Here is a 23,487-nt window from a genome sequence, read left to right on the forward strand (position 1 = left end):
TGCTCCGTCCAGCCCTGAGCATCAGGGCGTATGGCCCCAGCTCCTCCTGCTGCCTGTGGGGGCCATGGACCCCTGTCTTGAGGGTCCCAGCTCCTCCTCTCCCCGTGGCCCATCCAGGCCCTCAGGCCCACCGCTTTGCCCCTGACTACCCCACCTGGGTCCTTCAGGGCAGAATGAGGGGCTGGGGCTGAGAGTGGGTATGAAGTACTTGGGGTCTAGGGGAGCAGGTCCTGGCTTCTGAGGCCAGGCCCTGCTGCCTGGGTTTCCTATGGGGACAGTGGCTGGCTCCACCCTGTCCCCACACGGACAGGGAAACCCGAGTAGTGCCACAAAGAGGTCATGGACGTGGGGTCAGAGGGTGCCGGGGTCCCACCTCTAGCCGTGGGGTCAGAGGGCACCAGGGTCCCACCTCTAGCCGTGGGGTCAGAGGGCACAGGGGTCCCACCTCTAGCCGTGGGGTCAGAGGACACCGGGGTCCCACCTCTAGCCGTGGGGTCAGAGGGCACAGGGGTCCCACCTCTAGCCGTGGGGCTACAGGTGTCCCACACTGACCTGGTTTCCGGGCTCCCCAAGAGCCCCCTGGGGGCCTCTGGGTCCAGGCAAGCCTCGGTCTCCCTGGAAGAAAGGGGAGGAGTTTGGGGTCCTCTTGACTGACAGTGGCACCCTGGAGACCCCGATATCAATCCTGTGGACACTACAGGGCTTCGGGGGTAAGGTGGGTCTGGCCCCGGCCCCTGTGACCCTCCCGGAGGTTGTGGCTCCACTTGACCTTCAGCCCTGACCACACTGCGTGGAGTAGGCCAGGTTCTGGGTGCAGTCCCCGCCTAAGCACCCCTACCTTGGGGTGCAGCACCCACCTGGGTTCCCAACCTTGGGGTGCAGTCCTGGGCCACCTTACCTTGGGGTGCAGCCACCCTGGGCCTCCCTACCTTGGGGTGCAGTCCCCCTGGGCCTCCCTACCTTGGGGTTCAGCCCCCATCTCCCACTACCTTGGGGTACAGCACCCCTCCTCCATTACCTTGAGGTGCAGCCCCCTCCACCACACCTTGGGGTACAGCCTCCCTGGGCCTCCTTACATTGAGGTGCAGCCCCCCTCACCCCCCTCACCCCCCTACCTTTGGGTACACCTCCCCTGCCCCCCTACCTTGGCTCCTTTGTTGCCAACCTCTCCAGCCAGGCCGCGGGGCCCCTCAGGGCCAGGGTCCCCCTGTGGGAAGGGAAGGGAGGCCCCATGGGTCTCAGCTGAGGCCTCCAGCCTGGGTCCCACGTGAGAGGCGGGTGTGGCCAGGGTTGGGGGAGGGGCCTGAGAGGAAGACCCGTCTGTCCAGGGGGACATGGACCAGTCGCCTGTTTCACCCACAGCCCTTCCCGGTGCCTATAGCTGCTGCTCTGAGCATGGGGTCTCTCGGTCCCCCTGAGGCCACCCACACGTGGGTAAGACCTTGTCCACCACCCGGGAGGAAGCCCCTTCACCTGATGTCGAGGGGAGCTGGTGGCCGGGGTTTTGCCACACAGCCCTTCAGCATCACCCCTGAGGTCACGGGCCTGTGCCTCAGTGGGCCGGGGGTGTGAGCGGTGCCTGCACAGCCGTGTGGGGTGTGCCTGGGCGGGTACTGGAGCTCCCTCAGCAGGGAATGGGGTGTGGGGACCTCCAGGCTGTGTTCTCAGACTCTACAGGAGTGTCCCCTGGAGGGTGAGGCCCTGGAGTTCTATCGTTCTCTGGGAGGAACGGGGTTGGGGCCCTCATCAGGAGGGCCCATGGGCACCACAGTGAGACCCTGTGGCACCTCCACACAAGGACTCACCTTCTCCCCCTTGGGGCCGTCACTGCCTGGGCTGCCCTTGGTGCCGGGGTCTCCCCTGCGTCCCTGCAGAGAACAGGCGTGTGGGTGAGGGAGGCAGCTGAGCACAAGCCCAGAGGCCCGGGAGGGTGGGAGCTGTGCTGGGGCCGATGCTGCTTCTTTCCAGGAGGGCTCTGCTTCCCCACGGCCTCAGCCTGCGCCGGTGGCTCTGCTACCAGCCATCATCCCTATGTTGGGTCCCGCCCATGCTGAGGAGTTGGGAATGATCTGGGGAGGCTCCAGGTGGAGCTGCATGTCCGGTGAGTGGTGTTTTAGGTGATAAGCTGGGGTCCAGCGGAGATCTGGTGCCGTCCAGCCACTGCGGTCACTCCTAGGCAGGCTCCGTGCTCAGACAGAATCCCCTTGGAGTGGTCAGCACTGGGACGGGCCCCACCCACTCTTCGCAGGACGGCCTGGGCAGCTGGGGCTGGGTTTAGGGAACACCATGGAGGACCTGCCTGGGCCTCCCCTCTAAGTTCAGCCCTGGGGGTACCCGTGGGGTGGTCTGGGTCCACTTCTCAGGAAGATGGCGGCCTGGCTGTGCCTTGCCAGCAGGGGGTCCTGCCTACAGCCCAGGTGCCCTTCCCCCATGTCCTCCTCAAGCTGCAAGGAGGATGCTCAGAGCGGGGCTCTGAGGCGGGGGTGCGAGGGACTCACCGGCTCGCCTTTGGGTCCACGGGGCCCAGGCCCACCCTTGGCTCCCTTCACACCAGGACTTCCTGGGGCTCCATTGTTGCCTTGATACCCCTGAGGAAGGAAGAGACAGCACAGTCACCCAGAGGCAGGGGCCACAGCAGGGCCTGACCCTGGGCCCTCAGGCACTGTCACGCCTGTCCGTGTGTGGTGTGGAGCCCCTACTGTCTTCCAGCGGAATCCACTTGCCAAGCACGTGGGGCCCTGCAGGGTCCCCTGGAGCTTGTCCAGCCTCGTGAGGAGGACACAGATCAGAGCGGTTGGTGGCTCAGGGCACATGGCCTGTCCTTCCTGTCCCTCCCCATGTCCCCAGAGCCCAATGGGGAACCATGGTGACAGCAGAGACAGTGGCCAGTGTGAGCGTCCATCCGGGCCATGGGCGTGAGTGTGACCAGCTCAGCTGCAGGTGAAGAGGCAGAGGGGCTCACCTTGCTTCCCTTCGCCCCGATGTCTCCCGGGGGCCCTCTGCGTCCTGGGCGGCCAGGGTCCCCCTGGAAGGGTTTGCAGAATCAGCCTCACGTCTTTTGGCAGGGGAAGGGGGTGCAGGATGCCCAGCGGTGGGGCAGGACCCACAGTCGGGCTTGGGGCTGCACCTCCCTGATGTCCGCAGGGCACCTCGGATGCCAGATGCTGGCTGGGGGCTGCCGGAACCTCCGTGCCAGCCGAGGGCAGAGTGTGTGTCACAGGCAGGACGCCCACACATCTGCACAGGGGGCTCAGCCAGACGGGCTCAGGCTGAGGGGAGGTGGACCGGAAGTGGGAAGCCCTGGGTCCAAGTGCCAGGCTCCCAGAGAAAAGCCCTTGGGGATCCTGGGGCCGCCAGGGATGGGGCGATACCGCAGGCAGCCCAGGAGGGCAGAGCCCCCGTGGCACAAACGTTCCCATGGGGAAGCTCCAGGAGGTGTGGGTGGGGCTCCCTGGGGCTGCACCTGGGAGGAGGTGGGTTTGTTGCTGAGGCTTAGGTGGGCAGTGGTGGAGCTGCCCCAAGCTGGATGTGCAGCCCTGGGTTAGACGCAAGCTGATGAAGCAGTGGGCAGGGTACCCCTCATTGCGTCCCATGGCCATTGAGTCCTCACTGACCAGTGTTTCAGGAAAGGCCCTCTCTGCTCAGCTTCTCAGCTGGGGCTGCCTCCAGGAGGCCCCTCTCGGTGGGGGGCAGGGAAACCCCTGGAAGCTGGTGACCCCACTTGCCCTGGCCGGCCTGCATCTTGACAAGGTCACTTACCTTGCCGCCTTGGTCTCCTCGCTCCCCCGGACTCCCGGCTTCCCCTGGGTAACCATCGGGGCCCTGAGAGAGGAGTGAGAGGTGGAGCTCAGCACACGGCGGGTGAGGTTCTCCCCATGAGCCAGGGCCCAAGTGCCCCATTGTCCCAGCCTGGGAGGCACCTCCCACCCTCGCTGTGAGGCCCCAGGCTCAGTGACGGAGAGGCCAGGCCCAGATCTGCTGCTCAGGGAAATGGAGCTGTCCAGTGACACTGAAGCTTAAGACGCATCAGGTCTCCAGGCCACGGGGATCCGCCAGGAGCTCCCAGGGGGAATTCCTTATATAACTCAGGCCCAGCAGAACGCTGGGCTGGGGGTGCTGGGCTGCCGGGAGAACCCATCTCCCGTTGCAGCAGCAACCACTGTCCCGCCCAGTCAGGCACCCATACCCCCTGAGCCGAGGCTGAAGGAGGGCTGCAAATGGCCCTTACCCGGTTTCCGGGGTCTCCCTTGCAACCAGGAGGTCCGATGCGCCCCAGCTTGCCCTGAAGGAGAAGGGGGCAGGAGGAGTCTCAGGGCAGGGTTCTGGGGTCCGTGTGTGCCAATGACCAAGGCACAGCCCGCCCGGTTCTGCCCCTGAGCTGCAGCGTTCTCTTCCCAGCACACGGGCGCACACATGAGGCCATGGCTGCTGTGCAGCTGTCTCCAGGGAGGCAGAGTGGCCGGTGTGTGGGAACAGGCCATCCCTGGCTGCTCCTCAGCCCAGGCTGCCTCCCAGAGGCCCTGAGGGCAGAGCTCCCTGGGCACAGAGGACATTCCCACGGGGAGCCATGGAAGGAGTGGGTGGTGCTCTCCTGTGGCTCAGCCTGGGAGGAGGTGGGCTTGTTGCTGGCCTCTGTGGGCAGCTGTGGAGCTGCCCCAAGCCAGGATGTGCAGCCCTAAATTAGATGCAGGCTGGTGAAGCCCTGGGTGGGGCAGCAGGATGTGGCGGGACCTGGAGTGCGTGTATGTGCATGTGCATGGGCATGTGTGTGCATGTGTGTATACGTGTGCATGTGCATGTGTCCATGTGTGCATGTACATGTGCGTATGTATGTGTACATGTGTGCATGTGTATATGTGCACACGTGTTTCCGTGTGCGTGTGTGTGCATGTGTGCGTGTGTATCTGTGTATGCATGTGTATGCATGTGTATGCATGTATGCACACGTGTAAGCTGACAGGTCAGGCTGGATCTGGGGGCTCTGTAGAGGCTCGGATGCCTCCGTGAGACCAGTCCAGCTGTGAGCCCGAGGCTCCCTCTACCTTCTGTCCATCGGTCCCATTCTTGCCAGCCAGGCCAGTGGCCCCCTGGAGAGAGAAGGAAGAGGGGACTCCATTAGCCCCGGTCCTTCTGCCCTAAGCAGCAGAAAGGAGGGGCTCTGCTCACCCAACCAGCCTACCTTGCGACCGTCGGCTCCAAATTCACCCTGTGTAGGAGGAAAGCCGGGGCAGTGAGCTCGGTGCCTCAAAGCATCATGGGTACTGCTGTCTCTGGGGGGCCAAAGCCCTTAGGCCAAACTCGAGGCCACAGGACCCCCCAGGAACCCCTGAAGCCACCACTGAGGAAAGCCCAGGCCGGTGCCCCAGGAGCAGTGACAGGCTGCGGCAGACGCTGCCAGGTGGGTCTGGGCCAAGGCTGGAGCAGGTCTGAGGTCTGTCAGGGTGAGAGCCTCACCTTCTCTCCTTTGAAGCCAGGAACGCCCTGGGGGCAGGAGGAGAGAGGGGATTAGTGAGGAGTTCTGCAGAGACGCAGGCAGGGAAGGGCCGGCCCTGCAGGCTGAGGGGAGTGCTTGGTGGGCCGCTGGCGTCTGGTGTTCTCGACAAAGAGTCTGTGGAGGAGGCTGAGCCCAGGGTCGGGCCGGAGGCTGGGTTTTGGGACGGCCGTCAAGTTATCGAGGTGCTTCTGTTCCTTGGTAACTGGGGGAGGGTGGTAGAGGCTGAGGCCGAGGCTGGGCTTGGGGGAGCCTGCCTGGCAGTGCTGGGGCCGTAGGGTGGAGCCAGGCCCCTGGCCGAGGTCACTCACCTTGGGTCCTGGGAATCCAATGGGGCCTTCGATGCCTGGGTCTCCCTGTGAGGGACAAAGCAGCAGTGTGAGCCCAGCCCTGGGGCACCAGGCTGCAGGCGGGGCGGGCGTGGGGCAGGGACACTCACCTGTCTTCCCTTCTGGCCAGGCTCTCCCGGCTCACCCATGTTGCCCTTGGCACCCTAAAAGCAGGCAACAGAGAAAGGAGTAAATTGAGGCAGGGTAGGGTGGGCGGCAGGCAGCTGGGGACCCTGCCACAGCTCCTCTGAGAGGTGACATAGCAGAGGTTACTGATTCCCCTGCCCAGGTGGAGATGTCTTGGTGTCGGCTGCTTCCCAAGGGGCCAGGCTCTGTCAGACCAGGGTTTGCTTTGACCCATTTCTCCCAGCTCTGAGGGAAGCTTCCCACAAAGCCACCTGCAAAATGGAGCCAGAACAGCTGCCTGGGGGTGGGGGTGCCTGGCCCATGGGGGTCCCTTCTGTACCCAGTGGCCGTGACCATGGCCAACACTGGGCTCTGATTTCTCCAGCGATGCCCAGGTCACTGTCACTACAAAGATTAATTTATCTAAGTAGCTTTAGAAAGATCAGGACTTCAGAAAACCACATAAAGGTTACACTCCCTTGGAATTAAAATTTTAATCTATGACAGAATTTTATTAAATAAATAAATTTATTGATATGCTCCCAATTTAAGTGCAAAGAGGAGCAGAGGAAAGGGGAGGAATTAAGAGGTCAAAGGGAAGAAAAGAGAGGAAACTCAGGGCAGGGAATGAGGTGGGCAGAGGCTCCTGGAACATTGCAGCTGTGCCCTGTCCTGGGCTCTGCTTGGCACCTTGCCACCCCCTCAAACTCTAACCACAGTGGCCCCTGTGGCAGCTTCCAGTGGCCCCAACAGAACAGGTCACTGCACTGCTGTGTGCAGCCAAGGCTGCCCCAAGTGGCAAATTCATTCCCAGCTGTGGTGGGGTAGGCACTGCCACCAGGACTGGAGAAGCCAAGGAAGGAGATGGCAGGATTTGACCTGCAGCCTGGAGATGTCTCATCCTGGAGAAAGTACATCCAGTTACCTACTGGTCTAGACAGCTGTCATCCAAATCTAGAAAAACACGAAGCTACTTAGCAATACCATCCTCTATGATAGTCAATTCCTTATTTCACCTCCTTAAAAGCTGCTTTCTCCTCCTATGCCTTTATAATTTTTGACAGACATGAATTATTGGAGTTTCACATATTCTGTTAGTGAGTTTTGGAAGGATTTTATTTTATGCACCTCTGTTAGGAAAATGCAGGAAACGTTCAAACCAGAAAATGCAGACGTTCAAACCAGGCTCCCTAAAACCACTTATCTAATAGGCCACAAAAGAGGTTCCTTCATGTTAATGAGCAATCATATTATTAACTGTAATGCATCTCACATTTTATTTACTTACTTGAAAATGCTTGCTTACAAAAGTAGTTTAATGGCATATCTTAATAATTTTTTTAAAGTTTCTGCTTTTCTCAATATACTATTTAAAAGGAATTAGACAAATATAGAATTTTAGTTTCTCCAGGGTCAGAAGTGTTGAGACCATCTGAGGCACAGCTGGCCTTAAATGTGGATTTTTTTTTCTTTCTTTTTGAGATGGAGTCTCGCTCTGTTGCCCAGGCTGGAGTGCAGTGGCATAATCTCGGCTCATTGCAAGCTCCGCCTCCCGGGTTCAAGCGATTCTCCTGCCTCAGCCTCCCGAGTAGCTGGGACGACAGGCGCATGCCATCACGCCCGGCTAATTTTTGTATTTTTAGTAGAGACAGGGTTTCACCATGTTAACTAGGATAGTCTCGATCTCCTGACCTTGTGATCTGCCCGCTTCGGCCTCCCAAAGTGCTGGGATTATAGGCATGAGCCACTGCGCCTGGCCAAATGTGATTTCAAAACAAATCAGGGGCTTCCCAGTAGTTCAGACCCTGCAGGCAATCCAGGCTTCTTACCTTCTGTCCACGGTAGCCCTTGGGGCCGGGGGGCCCAGGGATTTCCAGGCAGCTCACCCTGTAGCACTGAAACGAGCAAGCAGAGACAGAAGGTTGCATGGGTGGGACATTCCCCAGGTGGCAGAGCAGGGGCTCAGAATGTGTAGCCCACGACCCTCAGCTGGGGCCAAGGAGACGCTGAAACGCTCTGAGAACCCGGGCGGGGTGAGGGAGCACACATGGGGTACTGTGAGGCTCTGCCCCCACCAGGGACAAGCCAAAGAGTTTGGTTCTGTCAAGTGCTCTAGGTAAGTTTTGAAAAACCAAGGCTGGTTTAAGCCATGACAGAAAATAGAAGGGAAGAAAGGCCGGGTGCAGCTCACGCCTGGAATACCAATAATTAGGTAGGCCGAGGCGGGAGGACTGCTTGAGGCCAGGACTTAGAGACCAGGCTGGGCAACATAGCGAGATACTATCTCTATGAAAAAATATGAAAGCAATCCTCCCACCTCAGCCTCCCAAGTAGCTGGAACTACATGCTCACACCAGGTATGGTGGCAGATGCCTGTAGTCCAAGCTACTCGGGCAGCTGAGGTGGGAGGATAGCTTGAGCCTCAGAGTTCAAGGCTGTAGTGAGCCGTGATCGTACCACTGCACTCCAGCCTGGGTGACAGAGAAAGACCCTGTCTCTAAAAAAAACAAATATAAATACACAAATTTTACAAAAGGATGGAAGAGCAAGGGGCATCGGTGAGGAAGGCACCATTTGTACACAGCCATGAAACCACAGTGAGCAGCCATTCTGAGGCAGGGCACGTTTTTGCAGGAACCTCACAGGGGAGACTGCAGACGCCTGCTCCCCTTCCTGAGAGCTGCAGCTGGGACGCACGGGGAGGTGGGGATGTCATGGACCCCGATGATGCCAGTTCCTTCTCCCCCCGACCTACTGGGCTGGGCTCGGGCCTGGAGTCCAGGGTGGATGGATCCCCTCTGCCCGGAGGCCAGACCCTGACCTCTCCTTGCAACACGTGCTCTGTGGGTGCCCTAATGCTGACCCCCGGGGATCTAAACAGCCTGGCTTTGGGCTTTGTCCAGACTCCAAGGCCTCAGGTCCAACATGGAGCAGGTGGTTCCCTCTCCTCTCATCTGTTCCAGCCTGGAGGTGCCAGGAGTTGGCAACTTGGTGCCGTCATCTCTGCTGGGTCAGCTGCCCGCCAGCACTGGCAGGAAGGGAAGCGCCACTCACCTCTCCGTAGGCTTCGTGTTTCTGCAGAAAAGACAGACGCGCTGGTTAGCTGTGCGCCTGGAGACCTGGGGCGGCTGACCTCGAGTCTGGGTGGGGATCAAGGGACACCTGAGTGGCCCAGGCCCTGCCCGGAGCTTCCTCCCTCGGCCTCGGCACTCACAGAGGGGTAAAGTGAGGCCCGGAGTGGGTGGACGGTGCTCCCGCCCGCGGCTCACCATGACCTTGATGATGCGGTTGATGGTGTCCTGGTCGATCTCGGTGGAGTCGGGCAGCATGGTGGCGTAGTCGTTGCGGTAGAGCTCGTGCGGCGTGCTGGCGATGTCCCGCAGGCCCTGCTCCTTCAGGTTCCGGTTGGGGGCCACGGCGAAGAGCCGGATGCCTTCCTCGCGGGCCCGCTCGGCCTGCAGCTTGATGCCCCCGCAGGGGCTGCCGGTGACGTGGCCGTCGGTGATGACCACGGCGAAGTGGACGGTGCCCTTGGTGCCATGCTGCCGGATCTGCTCCGTCATGTTGGCCAGCGCGCAGTCGGTGAAGGTGCCGCGGCGGAAGGAGCTGATGCCCTGCAGGCTCTTGATGAAGGAGGCCCGGTCGCTGCCCGGTGGGCTGAACACCTCCACCTGGTCGGAGAAGTGCAGGCCGCCGTAGCGCCAGCTCAGCGCCACCTGGTCCAGGTAGAACTCGTTCTGCAGCTGGCTGATGAACTGTGGCACGAACTGCTTCATGTGGAAAAGCAGGATGTCGGTGGGGGACTGCATGGTGACGCTCTCCGAGGTGTCCAGCACGAAGTACACATGGATGGGGCAGTCCGTCTTCTCTGTGGGACACGGGACTGTCATGAGCCAGCCTCAGGAGGGACTGCTGGTCCAGCCCCGTTTCCCGGCCCCGTGCCTGTGGTTTGACCTCACTGCCCCCTGAATGCTCAGAGTCTCCACTCCCCAACCCCTGGCACCTGGGCACTGGTCCCAACTGCCCCCTGAATGTCCAGAGCCCCCGGGCCCCAGCCCCTGGCACCTGGGCACTGGTCCCAACTGCCCCCCAAATGCCCAGAGGCCTGGCCCCCAAACCCTGGCACCTGGTGACCCTTGGCATCTGGGCACTGGTCCCAACTGCCCCCCAAATGCCCAGAGGCCTGGCCCCCGAACCCTGGCACCTGGTGACCCTTGGCATCTGGGCACTGGTCCTGACTGCCCCCCAAATGCCCAGAGCCCCCGGCCTCCTGACCCCTGGCACCTGGGCACTGGTCCCGCCTGCCCCCTGAATGCCCAGAGGCCTGGCCCCCGAACCCTGGCACCTGGGCAGTTGTTGTTTCTCTCCGTAGTATCTGGCGAGATGACCTCCTGCTGCTGGGCCTGGGTGGCCCCCAGGATTCCCCAGAGCAGGAGCACGGAGCAGGGGCCCTGGAGCATCTTGGCAGCACCTGTGGCCCTGAAGTCCTGCAACAGGGGGTGGGGGTAGCTCAGACACCTCCAGTGCCTCTCCCCTGGCACCCTCCCCCATGGCAGGTGCACACACAGCAGGTCAGCGGGATTGGGGGCACTGCCCTCAGTCTTCAAGGAAGCGGGGTCTGCACCCAGCACACACCGTCAGCAGCATCTGAACTGGGGGGGCTTGTGCCCTCTTGCCCTGCCCTGGGTGGGGTAAACAGATGTTTAGTGGGTGCCTCTGGGCTCAGTTTTGGGTGGGATTTGGATGTTTGAGGCCGTTCCCTGCCCTCCAAGGCTGGATGGAGTGGGCAGCTAGGCGGGTTGGCATGGAAGGGAATGGAGCACCACTGTCTGGAGCCCCTGACTGCCTGGGGCTGCCCTGGAAGCAGCGCAGAGGGGAGGGCGGGAGAAAGATCCCAGCTTCCCCAGACGGGCTCCCCTGCAGAGCTAGGCACTCTCTCCAGCCTGGCTCCATTCCCTTTAAACTTTGATAAGGACGGAGGGAGGACTCTGTCAAGTGTGGGGACACGGCTGTCATTAGCCTGGCTTTCCTTTCTGTTGGGTGCCAGGATCCTGGAGCAAATGGACCCAGCCCTTGAACATCTGTCCTCCCTGATGCCCTGTGGCTTGGCCTGACCTCCAGCTCCAGGAGGCCATCAGGACGGGCCTCACTGTGCCACTGGCTCCGCAGAGTGGGGCTGGCAGCAGCTGGGCAGCCGGGCAGAAGGGGCACTGGGTCTGGTTCAGAGCATGCAGTTTCAGGGTAATGCAGGGATGGGACTGCCGCCCTCCCCTCGGTGCAGACGGGAGGCGAGTCCTAGCACCAGAACCAGGGGAGGCGCTGCCAGGAGAGGGCCCTGAAGGGTTGCTGTGATTCTGCGGCATCTGGAGTGGAGGAGGTGACCCAGGCCAGACCCGCTCAGCCTGGGGCCCAGGGAGGAATGAAGTCCCTTCCCAAAGGCGCCAGCTCAGGCAGTCTGTGGGTGAGTTTCACACCTTCAAGGACAAACACTTCTATGCTATTTAACTTGTTTTAGAACATAAAAGGATAAACCTTTTCCCAATTCATTTTTAAATGTGGCATAACCTGTGACCAAAGCTTGATAAAAAAAAAAAAAATCCCTAAAAGTACCTACAGATAAATATCACTATAAATATTACGGATGGCAGTGGCAGGCCACCTGATGTAGCTGCTGCCGTCACACCGGCTGCTCAGGGAGGGCCCAAGGCAGAGGCAGACAGGCCCCCAACCCTGCAGACTGCCTCCCTGAGGGTTGCTGCCACGGGCTGGGCTGGGTGAAGGGGAGCTCACGGCGGTGTTGCCACGACCGGGATGCTGGCTCAGGTCTGGCAAGGACCTGGAGACCCCACCCCAGGTGGCGAGAGGACGTGGCCAGGTGCCATGCTCCACGGAGCCCGCAGGAGCTGGGGATAAGTGGGATCCCTGCCCCTTGCAGGTGGGTGAGGTGGGAGTTCTCCAGGTACAACTGCAGCTGTCCAACTCGTGGCTATGGATCTGGGCCTCCTGCTCCACAGAGCAGGCAAGAGCCCGCCCCCACTCCTGGTGCAGTTGCAGCTGCCCAAACTGGGGCTGCTGACCCAGGCATCCCTGCACTCTTGGGGAGCCAGGGAAGGCCCCTCTTGCCCTTGTAGGCTTGGAGGTGCCTGTTCCCGCTGCCCAGCCTCTTCCCGCTCCCAGCACCCACTCCAATCTCAAAGCAGAGTTGGGGCTGAGCCTGGGCACTGTCACAGCCTGGCCGGGTGTGTGCCTGCTTGTGGCAGTGCTGACATGCCAGCCCCTTGCTGCCTTGGCCCCCTCCAGACTGTGGGCACTGAGAGGTGCAGGAGGGGAAGCTTGGGGTGCTGAGGGTGGCTGGGCACACATGCGCCTTAGTACCAGAAGCCTGGGCACCATGGATGGCTGCAGGAGGCAGATAGGCCCCTGGGCAGATGGGGGTGGGTCCCCAGTTAAGCCCCACCTTCAGGCTAGGACAGGCCTGAAGCCTGGGGGCCAGGCTGCCTGTCCTATGAACCAGAGGGGAACTCAAGGTGCTTTTTTCTGGGCCCACACATGGCTGCCCATGGACCAGTCAGCATGCACTTTCCCCTCTGGGCCCATAAAAGCCCCAGGCTCCATCAGAGCAGGGCACAACATGGCACGATCGGCTGCAGAGAAGAGCTGCCCTCTCTGCTGAGAGCTTCAGGGCATGAAGGGACATCAGCACTACCAGCTGCAGAGAGGAGCCACCACTCCAGGGCTTCCTCTCTGTTGAAAGCTGAACACCAGTTGAGATGCCCTGTCTGCAGAGAGGAGACACCCTCTCGAGGACCTCCTGTCTGCTAAGAGCTGCAGAGACAGTGGGACAACCTTCCTGCAGACAGGAGCACCCACTCCAGGGCCTTCTCTCTGCCGAGAGCTGAACACTCAACAAGACAACCTGCCTACAGAGAGGGGCTGCCCCCTGCGGGTCTCCTGTGAGATCTAACACTCAATAAAGCTTCTCTGTCTTGCTCACCCTCCACTTGTCTGCGTACCTCATTCTTCCTGGACACAGGACAAGAACTTGGGCAAAGGCGCCACTGGCCACAGAGGTTTCAGGCCAGAAAAGTGACACTCTAAAAATCCCATAAAATTATCACAGAAATTCTAGCCAATATTAAAAACTAAAATCCAATAGCATATTAAGGACCACTATACCAGAACTATAATATGAAGTTAAAGTACAGTGATGCCACAAACACTAGGGAATATGTTAATATAAGTCACATTAACATAAAAAGAGAAAAATATGCAATTGCTTCAACAGATCCCTGAAACATCAATTTCTAATTGAGAAACAACAACAGCCAGACAAGGTAAAACCTAGTAAGAAATTTAGGAGTAGGATTAACATTATAAAGGATATACATTTCAAATCAAGAGCTCACATCATATTTTACACAAAAAGCTAAAACAGTGGTTCTTATCTTTGTGGTCATGGACCCTTTTAAGAGTCTAGACAATTTCACCTTACACAAACGCATAGATACTCATATACAGAAATTACATCCAGGAATTCAGGGATTCCATTCACAGATCTAACCCTGGGTTAAAAACTCCTGCATTAGAAGAATGCTTACTAGAGTACAAAAAAAATGGGGTGGGGGCAAACAGTGCTGACCTTATGCTACTATTCAGTGTTGTGTTGGAAGCTGATGCAATAAGAAGTGAAAATAAACAAAGTATAAATGTTGGAAAAGAAGAGACAAAACTGTCCTTATTAAAGATAGGATGGTCTACTCAGAAAAGCAACTGAACAAAGTTTTTTTAAAAAAGAGAAAAAAATATATATATATGTATATAAAAATAAAAACATCTATCTATCTATAGAAAGAGAGAAAGCATGGGAGATTAGGGAGAGAGAATTTAGTGAGCCCTTAGAAAAATATATCATCGATGAAAAGAGTCAAACTCTGTAAAAGGTTTTAAGAGATTTATTCTGAGCCAAATATGAGTGGCCATGACCCATGACACAGCCCTCAGGAGGTCCTGAGAACATGTGCCCAAGCTGGCTGGGGTGTAGCTTGGTTTTATTCATTTTAGGGAGGCACGAGACATCAAATACATTTAAGAAATACATTGGTTTAATCCAGAAAGGCAGGAAAATTCAAAGTGAGGAGGGATGGCTTCCAGGCTATAGGTAACTGAATCTATAATAGAATGTAATTTTAATTAAAATTTCCAAATAAAATTTTTGCATTTTTGTAGATAGGAGTTTGCAAAATGAATCCAAGTTCCACTTGGTAGAAAAAGCAAGAGTAGTTGAGCAAAATAAAAAATAGAGTGATGAGAAAACTTGTGCTATCAAATGAAACAATAAAATTACAGTTTTGGTTTTGGTGCTGGAACAGGCCAACAGTCCACACAACAATGGGTATAACAACATAAGAGAACTTAGGCTATGATATGGTGGCCTTTCAGAGTGGTGGAAGGAGGCTGGGATGAGGGCCAACCCTGTGCCTAGAAATAAAGGTACTACCTCACATGGTGCTCCCAAATAAATTCCAGGAAAAGTAAGCATCTGAGTGCAAAACATGAACCAGAAAGTCTTTGAAGAAAACAGAATGTATAAAATGTCAATGAAAAATCTATAATTATTCTGTACCAGATACTGTCTTATATCCCTTCATTTAACATTCACGATTGGGACCTATGCCCTTGGACATAGGTACTATTACCATCCCCACCCCAACAGATGAGGAAACCAAGGCCTAGTGTAGGTAACTTGCCCAGGGGGGCACTGAGCTAATAGCTGAGGTCTGAAGCCTGGCAGTGTGGGCTCAAGTCTGCCCTCTTGATACTGAGCTCCCAGATACGACCACCATTACAACAAAAGCAACATGAGCAGACTGGAGGCAGACTCAGAGCCAGCAACAATCTTCCCAATGTAAGATATAAATATTGTGATGGACTGTTATTAGGTGCATAAATACTTATAATTATTATATCTTGCTGTATTGAGCCTTTTATTAATATATGATGTCCTTCTTTCCCTCTTGTAACATTTTCTGATTTAAAGTCTATCTTGTCTGGTATTAGTACAGCCACTCTCGCTCTCTTTGGGTTACTATTTGTAGGGCATGTCATTGCCCATCCTTTCACTGTCAATCTATTTATGTTTTTGGATCTAAAGTGCATCTCTTATAGAGAGCACATAGTTGGATTTGGCTTTCTAAATCCATTCTGCCAATCTCTGTCTTTTAACAGAGAGAGTTTGGAGAGTTTAATCCATTTACATCTAAAGTAATTACTGATAAATAGGGACTTCTTTCATTTTGCATTTGTTTTCTGCATACCTTATGGATTTTTTGTCCTTAATTTCCAGTATTACTGTCCTCTTTTGTGTTTAATTAATTTTTTGGTGGTGAAACATTTAAATCCCTTTCTCATTCCCTTCTGTATTTATTCTTTAGTTATTTTCTTTGTCGTTACCATGGGGATTGCATTTAACATCCTAAAATTATAAGTCTAAATTGAATTTATACCAGTTTAGCTTCAATGACAAACAAAACTCTGCTCCTTGAGTGGTTCTGGCCCCAACCCTTTTAGTTATTGATGTCACAAAATTACACCTTTATATATTATGTGTCCAAAAGCATAATGTTATTTTTAAATCATTAGTCTCTTAAATTATGTAGCAAACAAAAAGTAGCATTACACACCATTGTTACAGCAATACTCGCTTTTATAATTGTCCATATATTTACCTTTACTGAGATATTTGGTAATTTATTTATTTATTTATTTTGAGATAAGGTCTTGCTCTGTTGCCCAGGCTGGAGTGCAGTGGTGTGGTGATAGCTCACTACAGCTTCAACCTCCCAGGCCCAAGCGATTCCCCCACCTCAGCCTCCCAAGCAGTTGGGACCACAGGTATGTACCACCATGCTTGGTCAATTTTTTTTTTTTTTTTTTTTCCTGAGACGGAGTCTCGCGCTGTTGCCCGGGCTGGAGTGCACTGGCCGGATCTCAGCTCACTGCAAGCTCCGCCTCCCGGGCTTACGCCATTCTCCTGCCTCAGCCTCCCGAGTAACTGGGATTACAGGCGCCCGCCAACTCACCCGGCTAGTTTTTTTTTTGTATTTTTTTAGTAGAGACGGGGTTTCACCGTGTTCGCCAGGATGGTCTCGATCTCCTGATCTCGTGATCCACCCGCCTCGGCCTCCCAAAGTGCTGGGATTACAGGCTTGAGCCACCGCGCCCGGCCGGTCAATTTTTAAAATTACTTTTATTATATAGAGATAGGGTCTCCCTATACTGCTCAGGCTGGCCTTGAACTCCTAGGCTCAAGTTATCCTCCTGCCTTGGCCTCCCAAAGTGATGGGATTACAGGTATGAGCCACTATGCCTGGCTGAGATCTTTATTTCTTCATACAACTTTGAGCTACTGTCTATCATCCTTTTATTTCAACCTGCAGGACTCCCTTTGGCATTTCCTATAGGGCAGGTCTAGTGGTAATGAACACTCTCAGCTTTTGTTGATCTGATAATGTCTTAATTTCTCCCTTACTTTTAAAGGACAGTTTTGCTGGATGTGGGCTTCTTGGAGGACAGTTTTTATTCTTTTAGCACTTTGGATATATTGGCCCACTGCTTTGTGGCCTTCAAAATTTCTGATCAGAAATCTGCTAATAGTTTTATTGAGGATTCCTTACATGTGATGAATCATTCTCTCTTCTGTTTTCAAAATCTTTGTCTTTGGGTTTTGACAATTTGATTAGAATGTTTCAGTGTGGGTCTCTTTGAGTTCATCCTGCTTGGAGTTTTTTGGGCTTCTTGGATGGTTATGTTCATGTCATTCATCGTATTTTGGAAGTTTTCAGCCATTATTTCTTCAAATAGTCTCTCTGCTCCCTTTGCTCTCTCTTCTTCTGGGGCTCCTACAATGTTTATGTTGGTTTGCTTGATGGTATCCCACAGGCCCCTTAGGCTCTGTTCACCTTTCTTCAGTCTTTTTATTTCTGCTCCTCAGACTCAATAATTTCCACTGTCATATCTTCAAGTTCCCTGATTCTTTATTCTGCCTGCTGAACTCTGCCTTTGCATTTCTCTAGTGAATTTTAAATTTCAGTTATTGTACTTTTCAGCTCCAGAATTTTTTTGGTTTCTTTTTAAATTTTCTAGCTTTTTACTGATATTTTCATTTGTTCCTACATTGTTTTTTTGACTTTCTCCACATTTTCCCTTAGTTATTTGAGTATCTTTAAGATAGTTCTTTCAAAGCCTTTGTCTAGTAGATTACCACCAAGTCATTTTCAGTGACCGTTTCTGTTGGTTTATTTTTTTTTCCTTTGAAATAGGAAAGTTTCTTTGTATGCCTTGTGAGATCAGAATCTCTTTCTTCCCCAGAGTTTGCCAGTTTTTCTTGTTTTTATAATTTTGATTGTTGCTGTCTCTGTGCTAAGGATCAGCATAAAGTATAACTTTAAGGTCTCTTTAGGTCTTTTCTGAGCCTGTGACTTCCCCTGAGCATGTGCAATGACTCTTTAATTTTCTCCACATATATGGTTGCTTTTGAGTGTGCTAGTCTTCAATGTCTACCTCTCAAAAGAGTAAAAAGAGAAAAACGAAGGGAGAAAAGGGTGCTAGTCCTTTAAATCTCATGGAAGTCACTTCAACCAGAGGGAGAAGGGCTTGCAATGATGGGGGTAGTTGCAACAACAATGTCTGTGTCAATAGATTTTGAAAGATCTACATCATACAGGATATCTTTTCAGACCACAAAGGAGTAAAGTTAAAAATCAGCAACAAGGACATTTAAAAAATCACAAAATTAAACAACACCCTGTCAAATAACCAAGGATCAGAGAAGAAATCACAAGGGAAATTATAAAATACTTAGAGATGAGTGAACATGAAAACACAAATTTAAAAATTTGTTGCACAGTGAAAGTAGTGCTAAGGGGGAAACTCAGGGCTATACATACTTACATTAAAAAAGAAAGCTCTCAAACAGGAACTTAACCTTACAGTGTAAGGAACTAGAAAAAGAACAAATGAGACTCCAAGCTAGCAGAAAGAGGGAAACAATAAAGATCAGAGCAAAGATAAACAAAATGGAGAATAGACATATGACAGAGAAAATCAATGACAATAAAAGTTGGTTCGTTGAAAAGATCAACAGAATTGACCAGCCTTAAGCTAGATTCTAGACTAAGAAAAAAAGAAGAAACTCAAATTACTAAAATTATAAGTGAAAGTGGCAACATTGCTACCAATTCTACAGAAATAAAAATGACTATAAGAGTGTACTATAAGCAACTATATGTCAACAATTTGAATAACACAGATGGAATGGAAAAATTTCCAGACAGACAAAACCTATCAAGACAAAATCAAATCATGAAGAAATAGAAAATCTGAATAGACATAACTAGTAAGGAGATTGAATCAATACTCAAAAATCTGCTGACAAAGAACCTCTGGACCTGATGGCTGCACTGGTGAATTCTACCAAACACATAAAGAACTAACACCAAACCCTCTCAAAATGTTCAAAAAACTTGAAGAGAAGGGAACAGTATTTAACTCATTCTTGTGAGGCCAGCACTACTCTGATACCAATACCAGACAAAGATATTACAAGAGAAGAAAACTACAATCCAGTCGTCCTTATGAACATTGATGCAAAAATCCTAAACAAAATACTATTAAGAGTAAACTAAATTTGGTATAATTTGATGCAATTAAATGGAATTTAATGAATTGACCAACTAGGATTTATTTCTGGAATGCAAGGATAGTTCAACACACAAAAAATATCCATCAATGTAATACGCATTAACAGAATGAAGGAGGAAAAAAAAACTCTCACATGATCATTGCAGTTGATGCAGAGAAAGCATATGACAAAATTCAATACCCTTTCATGATAAAAACACTTAACAAATTAGGAATAGAAGAAAACTACCTTAACATAATTAAAGCCATATTATATGAAAAAGCCACAGTGAACATCATACTCAGTGGTGAAAGACTGAAAGCTTTTCCTCTAAGGTCAGAAATAAAGGAAGGATGCCTGCTTTCACTACTTCTATTTAACACTGTACTGGAAGTTCTAGCCAGAGCAACTGGGGAAGAAAAAGAAATAAAAGGCATTCAAATTGGAAAGAAACAAGTAAATTATCTCTGATCACTGATGGTATGATCTTATATGTAGAAAACTCTAAAAATTTCACAAAAACTGTTATAACTAATAAACAAATTCAGCAAAATGGCAGGATACATAGGCAACACATAAAAATCAGTTGTATTTCTATTCACTAACAATGAACAACCCAAAGGAAATTAAAACAATTCTATTTACTATAGTATCAAAAATAATAAAATATTTAAAAATTGACTTAGGAGGTGAAAGACCTGTACAATGAAAACTACAAAACATTTCTGAAAGAAATTGAAGAAGACATTAAAAAAAAAGACATTCATGTTCATAGACTGGAAGCCTTACTATTATTAAGATGTCAATACCACCCAAGTTGATCTAGAGATTTAATGTAATACCTATAAAAATCCCAGCGATTTTTTTCAGAAATAGTGAATAAATCCTAAAATTTAGATGGAATCTCAAGGGACCATGAATAAAAAAAAAAAAAAAAAAAAAGGCTGGAGGACTCACATATCCGAATTTCAAAACTTACTACAAAGCTGCAGTCATCAACAGTGCAGCTGCGGCACTGGCATAAAGACAGACATACAGATGAATGGAATAAAATAGAGAGTCCAGAAATAAACCCTTGCATATATGTCTTTCAACCAGGCTGCCAAGACCATTTGATAAAGACAGTCTTTTCAACAAACGGTCCTGAGACAAGTAGATATCCACATGCAAAAGAATGAAGTTAGACCCTTACCTAATACCATGTACAAAAATTAACTCAAAATGGATCCATGTCCCCAGATCTTTAGGTTTTAAGACCTAAAACTTTAAAACCCTTAGAAGAAAACACGAGGCAACACCTTGATGACACTGGACTGAGAGATGATTTCTTGGGTATGACAATAAGGGCATAGGCAACAAAAGAAAAAATAGATAAATAAGATTACACCAAAATTTAAAAACATTTTTTGCATCTATTTAGTGAAAGGACACCATCAACAGAGTAAAAAGAACCCAGAGAATGAAAGAAAATATTTGTAAACTGTGTATCTAATAAGGGATTAATATCCAGAATATATAGAGGACTCGTAAAATTCAACAACAAAAAACAATCAACCTGATTCAAAAATGGGTCAAGGACTTAAACAGATATTTCTCCTAAGAGATACATAAATGGCCAAAAAGCACATGAAAAGATGCTCAACATCACTAATCATGAGGAAAATGCAAGTCAAAGCCACAATGAGATACCACCTCACACCCATTAGGATGGTTAACATTTAAAACAAATAAACCCAGAAAATGACACCTGTTGGTGCAGACGTGGAGAAACTGGACCCTTGTGCACTGCTGGCGGGAAAGCAAAATGGTGCAGCCGCTTTGGGAAACAGTGAGGCAATTCCTCAAAAAAATGAAAAAATCAGATGATCTACGATCCCACTTCTGGGAACATACTCAAAAGAAGTGAAAGTGGGATCTCAGAGAGGTATCTGTGTGGTATGTTCATGGCCACATCATTCACAGTAGCTCAAACGTGGAAGCAATCCAAGTGTCCAGCAACACACGAATGGGTAAACAAAATGGGGGACATGCATGCAGTGGAATATTACTCAGCCTTACGAGGGAAGGAAATGCTGACCTATGTTATAGTATGGATGAATCTGGAGGATGTTAAGCCACGTGAAATAAGCCAGTCACAAAAAGAGACATTTCATACAATTTCACTCATATGAGTCACCTAAGTGGCCAAATTCCTGGAAACATAAAGTAGAATGGTGGCTGCCAGGGGATGAGGGAAGGGGTGACGGGAGTTGGCGCTCCTCGGGCTTCAGTTTGACAAGAGGAAAAGAGTTCTGGAGATGGATCTTGGTGATGGCTACACGATACTATGATCGTACTTACTGTCACTGAACTAGCTGCACACTTAAAAATGGTTAAGATGATACATTTTATATTGTATACCACAATAAAAAATTGGGGAAAATAAAGCTTTTTCAAATCAATAAAAAAAAAAAAAAGAAAAAACCCCCAAAACACCCCAAACAAACAAACACACACACACATCCATGGCCTGGGCAACATAGTGAGACCCCATCTCTTAAAAGAAAATTAGCTGGGCACAGTGGTGCATGCCTGTAGTCCCAGCTACTTGGAAGCTGAGGTGGGAGGCTCACTTGAGCCAGGGATGTGCAGGTTACAGCGAGCCGTGATTGCACCACCACACTCCAGCCTGGGTGACAGAGTGAGACCCTATCTCAAAAAAAAAACAAAAAAAAAAACCAAAAAACCAACATCCATTGGGAACACGGGGACATCACAAGCAGGCACATCACTACACACGGTCAGTGATCAAATAGCCCAAATAACCTTGTACTGCACAAAAACCAAAGATACGCAGAACAAACCCCCAACAAGGCATCATTCCTCATCTATGAAAGGAGCAAAAAACAAACAAACAAACAAAAACCAAAAAAAACCAAAGGCAGTGCCCCTATCCATTGTGGAGACAGGCTCCTCGCCACTTCTGGGATGGGCATCTGATGTTTCTGATCTTCTGACCTCTGGACCCAGACGCCGCCCTTCTAAGAGCAGGCGCCCTGTGAGCTGGGAATTCCCACCGCCCCTGCCCATTACAGCTACCACGGCAGGCCAGGATGGGCCTCTGGGCGGGGCTGGGTGTTTGGATCCTGGGTGAACCTGGGCAGCCCCGTCCCAGCGAGTGCCCCGCGGGCTGGGCAGGGCCCCTTCCATGAGCAGCGCCAAGACCCCTGCTTGTGGCAGGTGGGCCCCGCACCAGGTACCCGACTTTGCATAAATGTGAGATAGGCCACAGGAGGCAGCAACTCAACGTGCAGGGCCGTGTTTAAGAGAAAGCATCTCACTGGGCCTTTCTTTCTTTTTTTTTTTTTTAGGCAGTCTCGCTCCATCGCCCAGACTGGAGTGCAGGGGCATGATCTCAGATCACTGCAACCTCCGCCTCCCGGGGTCAAGTGATTCTCTTGCCTCAGCCTGCCGAGTAGCTGGGATTACAGGTGCCTGCCACTACACGCGGCTAATTTTTTAAATTTTATTTTATTTTTTATTTTTAATAGAGACGGAGTTTCACCCTCTTGGCCAGGCTGGTCTCGAACTCCCGACCTCAGGTGATGTGCCCGCCTCGGCCTCCCCAGGTGCTGGGATTACAGGCGTGAGCCACCGTGCGCGGCCTGGCCTTTCTTAAAATAATCACCAGAGTCGACGTGCAAGGGGCCCTCCAGGCCAGAGCTGTGTTATCGCAAGAACAAGGAGCTCCGCGGATCGCAGGCCCCTCCTTTCCGGGTACCGACCCCAAAGGGAAGGTCCCTTCTCCCGGGATGCCCGAGGCGCGGGCGCCGGGGTCCTGCCAGCACCGCCCGGACGGGCACGGCTCGCCCGCACACCTGCGGCTCCACAGGCGGCCGATCCGTGCGGTTGCCAGCAGTGGAGACCCGGGCCCAGCGGTTCCTCCATCGCCCCCCGCGGCGTCCCAGGGCGGGTGTGGGCGGCCGGGCAGGGGCTGGGGGTCGCTGGCAGCCCGGGTCCCGCCGCCCTGCGGAGCCGCCTCCGGCTGCAGCCTCTCCAGGGCCTGGCGGGGGCGCAGCGATGGGGCGTCGGGGCCACCCGCGTCCCCGCCCCGCCCTGTCCCGCCCTGTCCCGCCCTGTCCCGCCCTCGGGCAGCGAAGGCCCCTCCTCCCCCCGCCCGGCCGCCCCTTCCCTCCGGCCCCGGGAGAGGCCCTGCGCCCCCGGAGGTCCCAGCCAGCCGGGGCGTCTTCCCCGCGGGCCGGAGCTGGACCCGAACCGCTCGCAGATGCGGGGCCTGGCGGGCCGTGCGGTGCCGCGGTCGTCTCGGGAGCGGGGGTCCCAGCACCGAGCTCGGGCGCAGAGAGGGACCCCCCACCCCGCCCAGGCCGGCTCCGCCCCAGAGGAGGCCGCGGGGAGGTGGCCCCAGGTCGCGGGCCGGAGGGCTCGGACACTGAGACGCGGAGCCACAGGGGCGGGCGCGGCCCCAGCCCCGCGGGGAGGAGCCCCGAACCCCCGACCCCCCGACCCCCCGCGCCGTCCCTGGGGCTGGAGTCCCCCTTCCCGGGGGCCCGAGGGACGGAGCCGCCGCCGCCGCCTTCCCAGGACTCGGGGTCACCCCCGCGGGCCGAGCGGCTTCCAGGGTGCGGGTCCGGGAGGCGCTCACCTGGTCCCGAGAACGCTCCGGTCCCGACGGCCCGAGGCGCGGGCGCCGAGTAAGCAGGAGGGAGGAGACCGCGGCCGGAGCCGCCCCCTTTATACCCCGCCCCGCCCGCCCGCCCGGACCCGCCACCAGGAAGCGCTGCGGCCCCGCGGATGGGAGGAGGGGGCGGGGGGGAACGGAGGGGGATGGGAGGGAAGGGGGGACCCTCGAGGGCGGGAGGCAG

The 23,487-nt window shown here is 53.0% G+C and overlaps 1 protein-coding gene across 3 annotated transcripts in view; it reads right to left on the bottom strand.

Moving 5' to 3' along the window:
* COL6A2 (collagen type VI alpha 2 chain) overlaps positions 1–23,352 on the bottom strand; it is a 34,399-nt gene extending 11,047 nt beyond the window's left edge. For all 3 annotated transcript variants that reach the window (XM_025380627.1, XM_025380629.1, XM_025380628.1), the window contains exons 1-17: positions 23,268–23,352; positions 10,292–10,433; positions 9,216–9,814; positions 9,001–9,021; positions 7,776–7,841; positions 5,931–5,984; positions 5,803–5,847; positions 5,455–5,481; positions 5,180–5,206; positions 5,043–5,087; positions 4,229–4,282; positions 3,760–3,822; positions 2,963–3,025; positions 2,499–2,588; positions 1,806–1,868; positions 1,145–1,207; positions 553–615 (exon numbers count right to left, since the gene is read on the bottom strand). In XM_025380627.1, the coding sequence (XP_025236412.1) occupies positions 553–615; positions 1,145–1,207; positions 1,806–1,868; positions 2,499–2,588; positions 2,963–3,025; positions 3,760–3,822; positions 4,229–4,282; positions 5,043–5,087; positions 5,180–5,206; positions 5,455–5,481; positions 5,803–5,847; positions 5,931–5,984; positions 7,776–7,841; positions 9,001–9,021; positions 9,216–9,814; positions 10,292–10,406 (1,458 nt within the window). In that variant the 5' untranslated portion in view covers positions 10,407–10,433; positions 23,268–23,352. The remainder of the gene's footprint in view (positions 1–552; positions 616–1,144; positions 1,208–1,805; positions 1,869–2,498; positions 2,589–2,962; positions 3,026–3,759; positions 3,823–4,228; positions 4,283–5,042; positions 5,088–5,179; positions 5,207–5,454; positions 5,482–5,802; positions 5,848–5,930; positions 5,985–7,775; positions 7,842–9,000; positions 9,022–9,215; positions 9,815–10,291; positions 10,434–23,267) is intronic.
* Between the last annotated feature and the right edge of the window lie 135 nt (positions 23,353–23,487).

This window comes from Theropithecus gelada, chromosome 3 (genome assembly GCF_003255815.1).
Source record: "Theropithecus gelada isolate Dixy chromosome 3, Tgel_1.0, whole genome shotgun sequence".
Classification (NCBI taxonomy): Eukaryota; Metazoa; Chordata; class Mammalia; order Primates; family Cercopithecidae; genus Theropithecus; species Theropithecus gelada.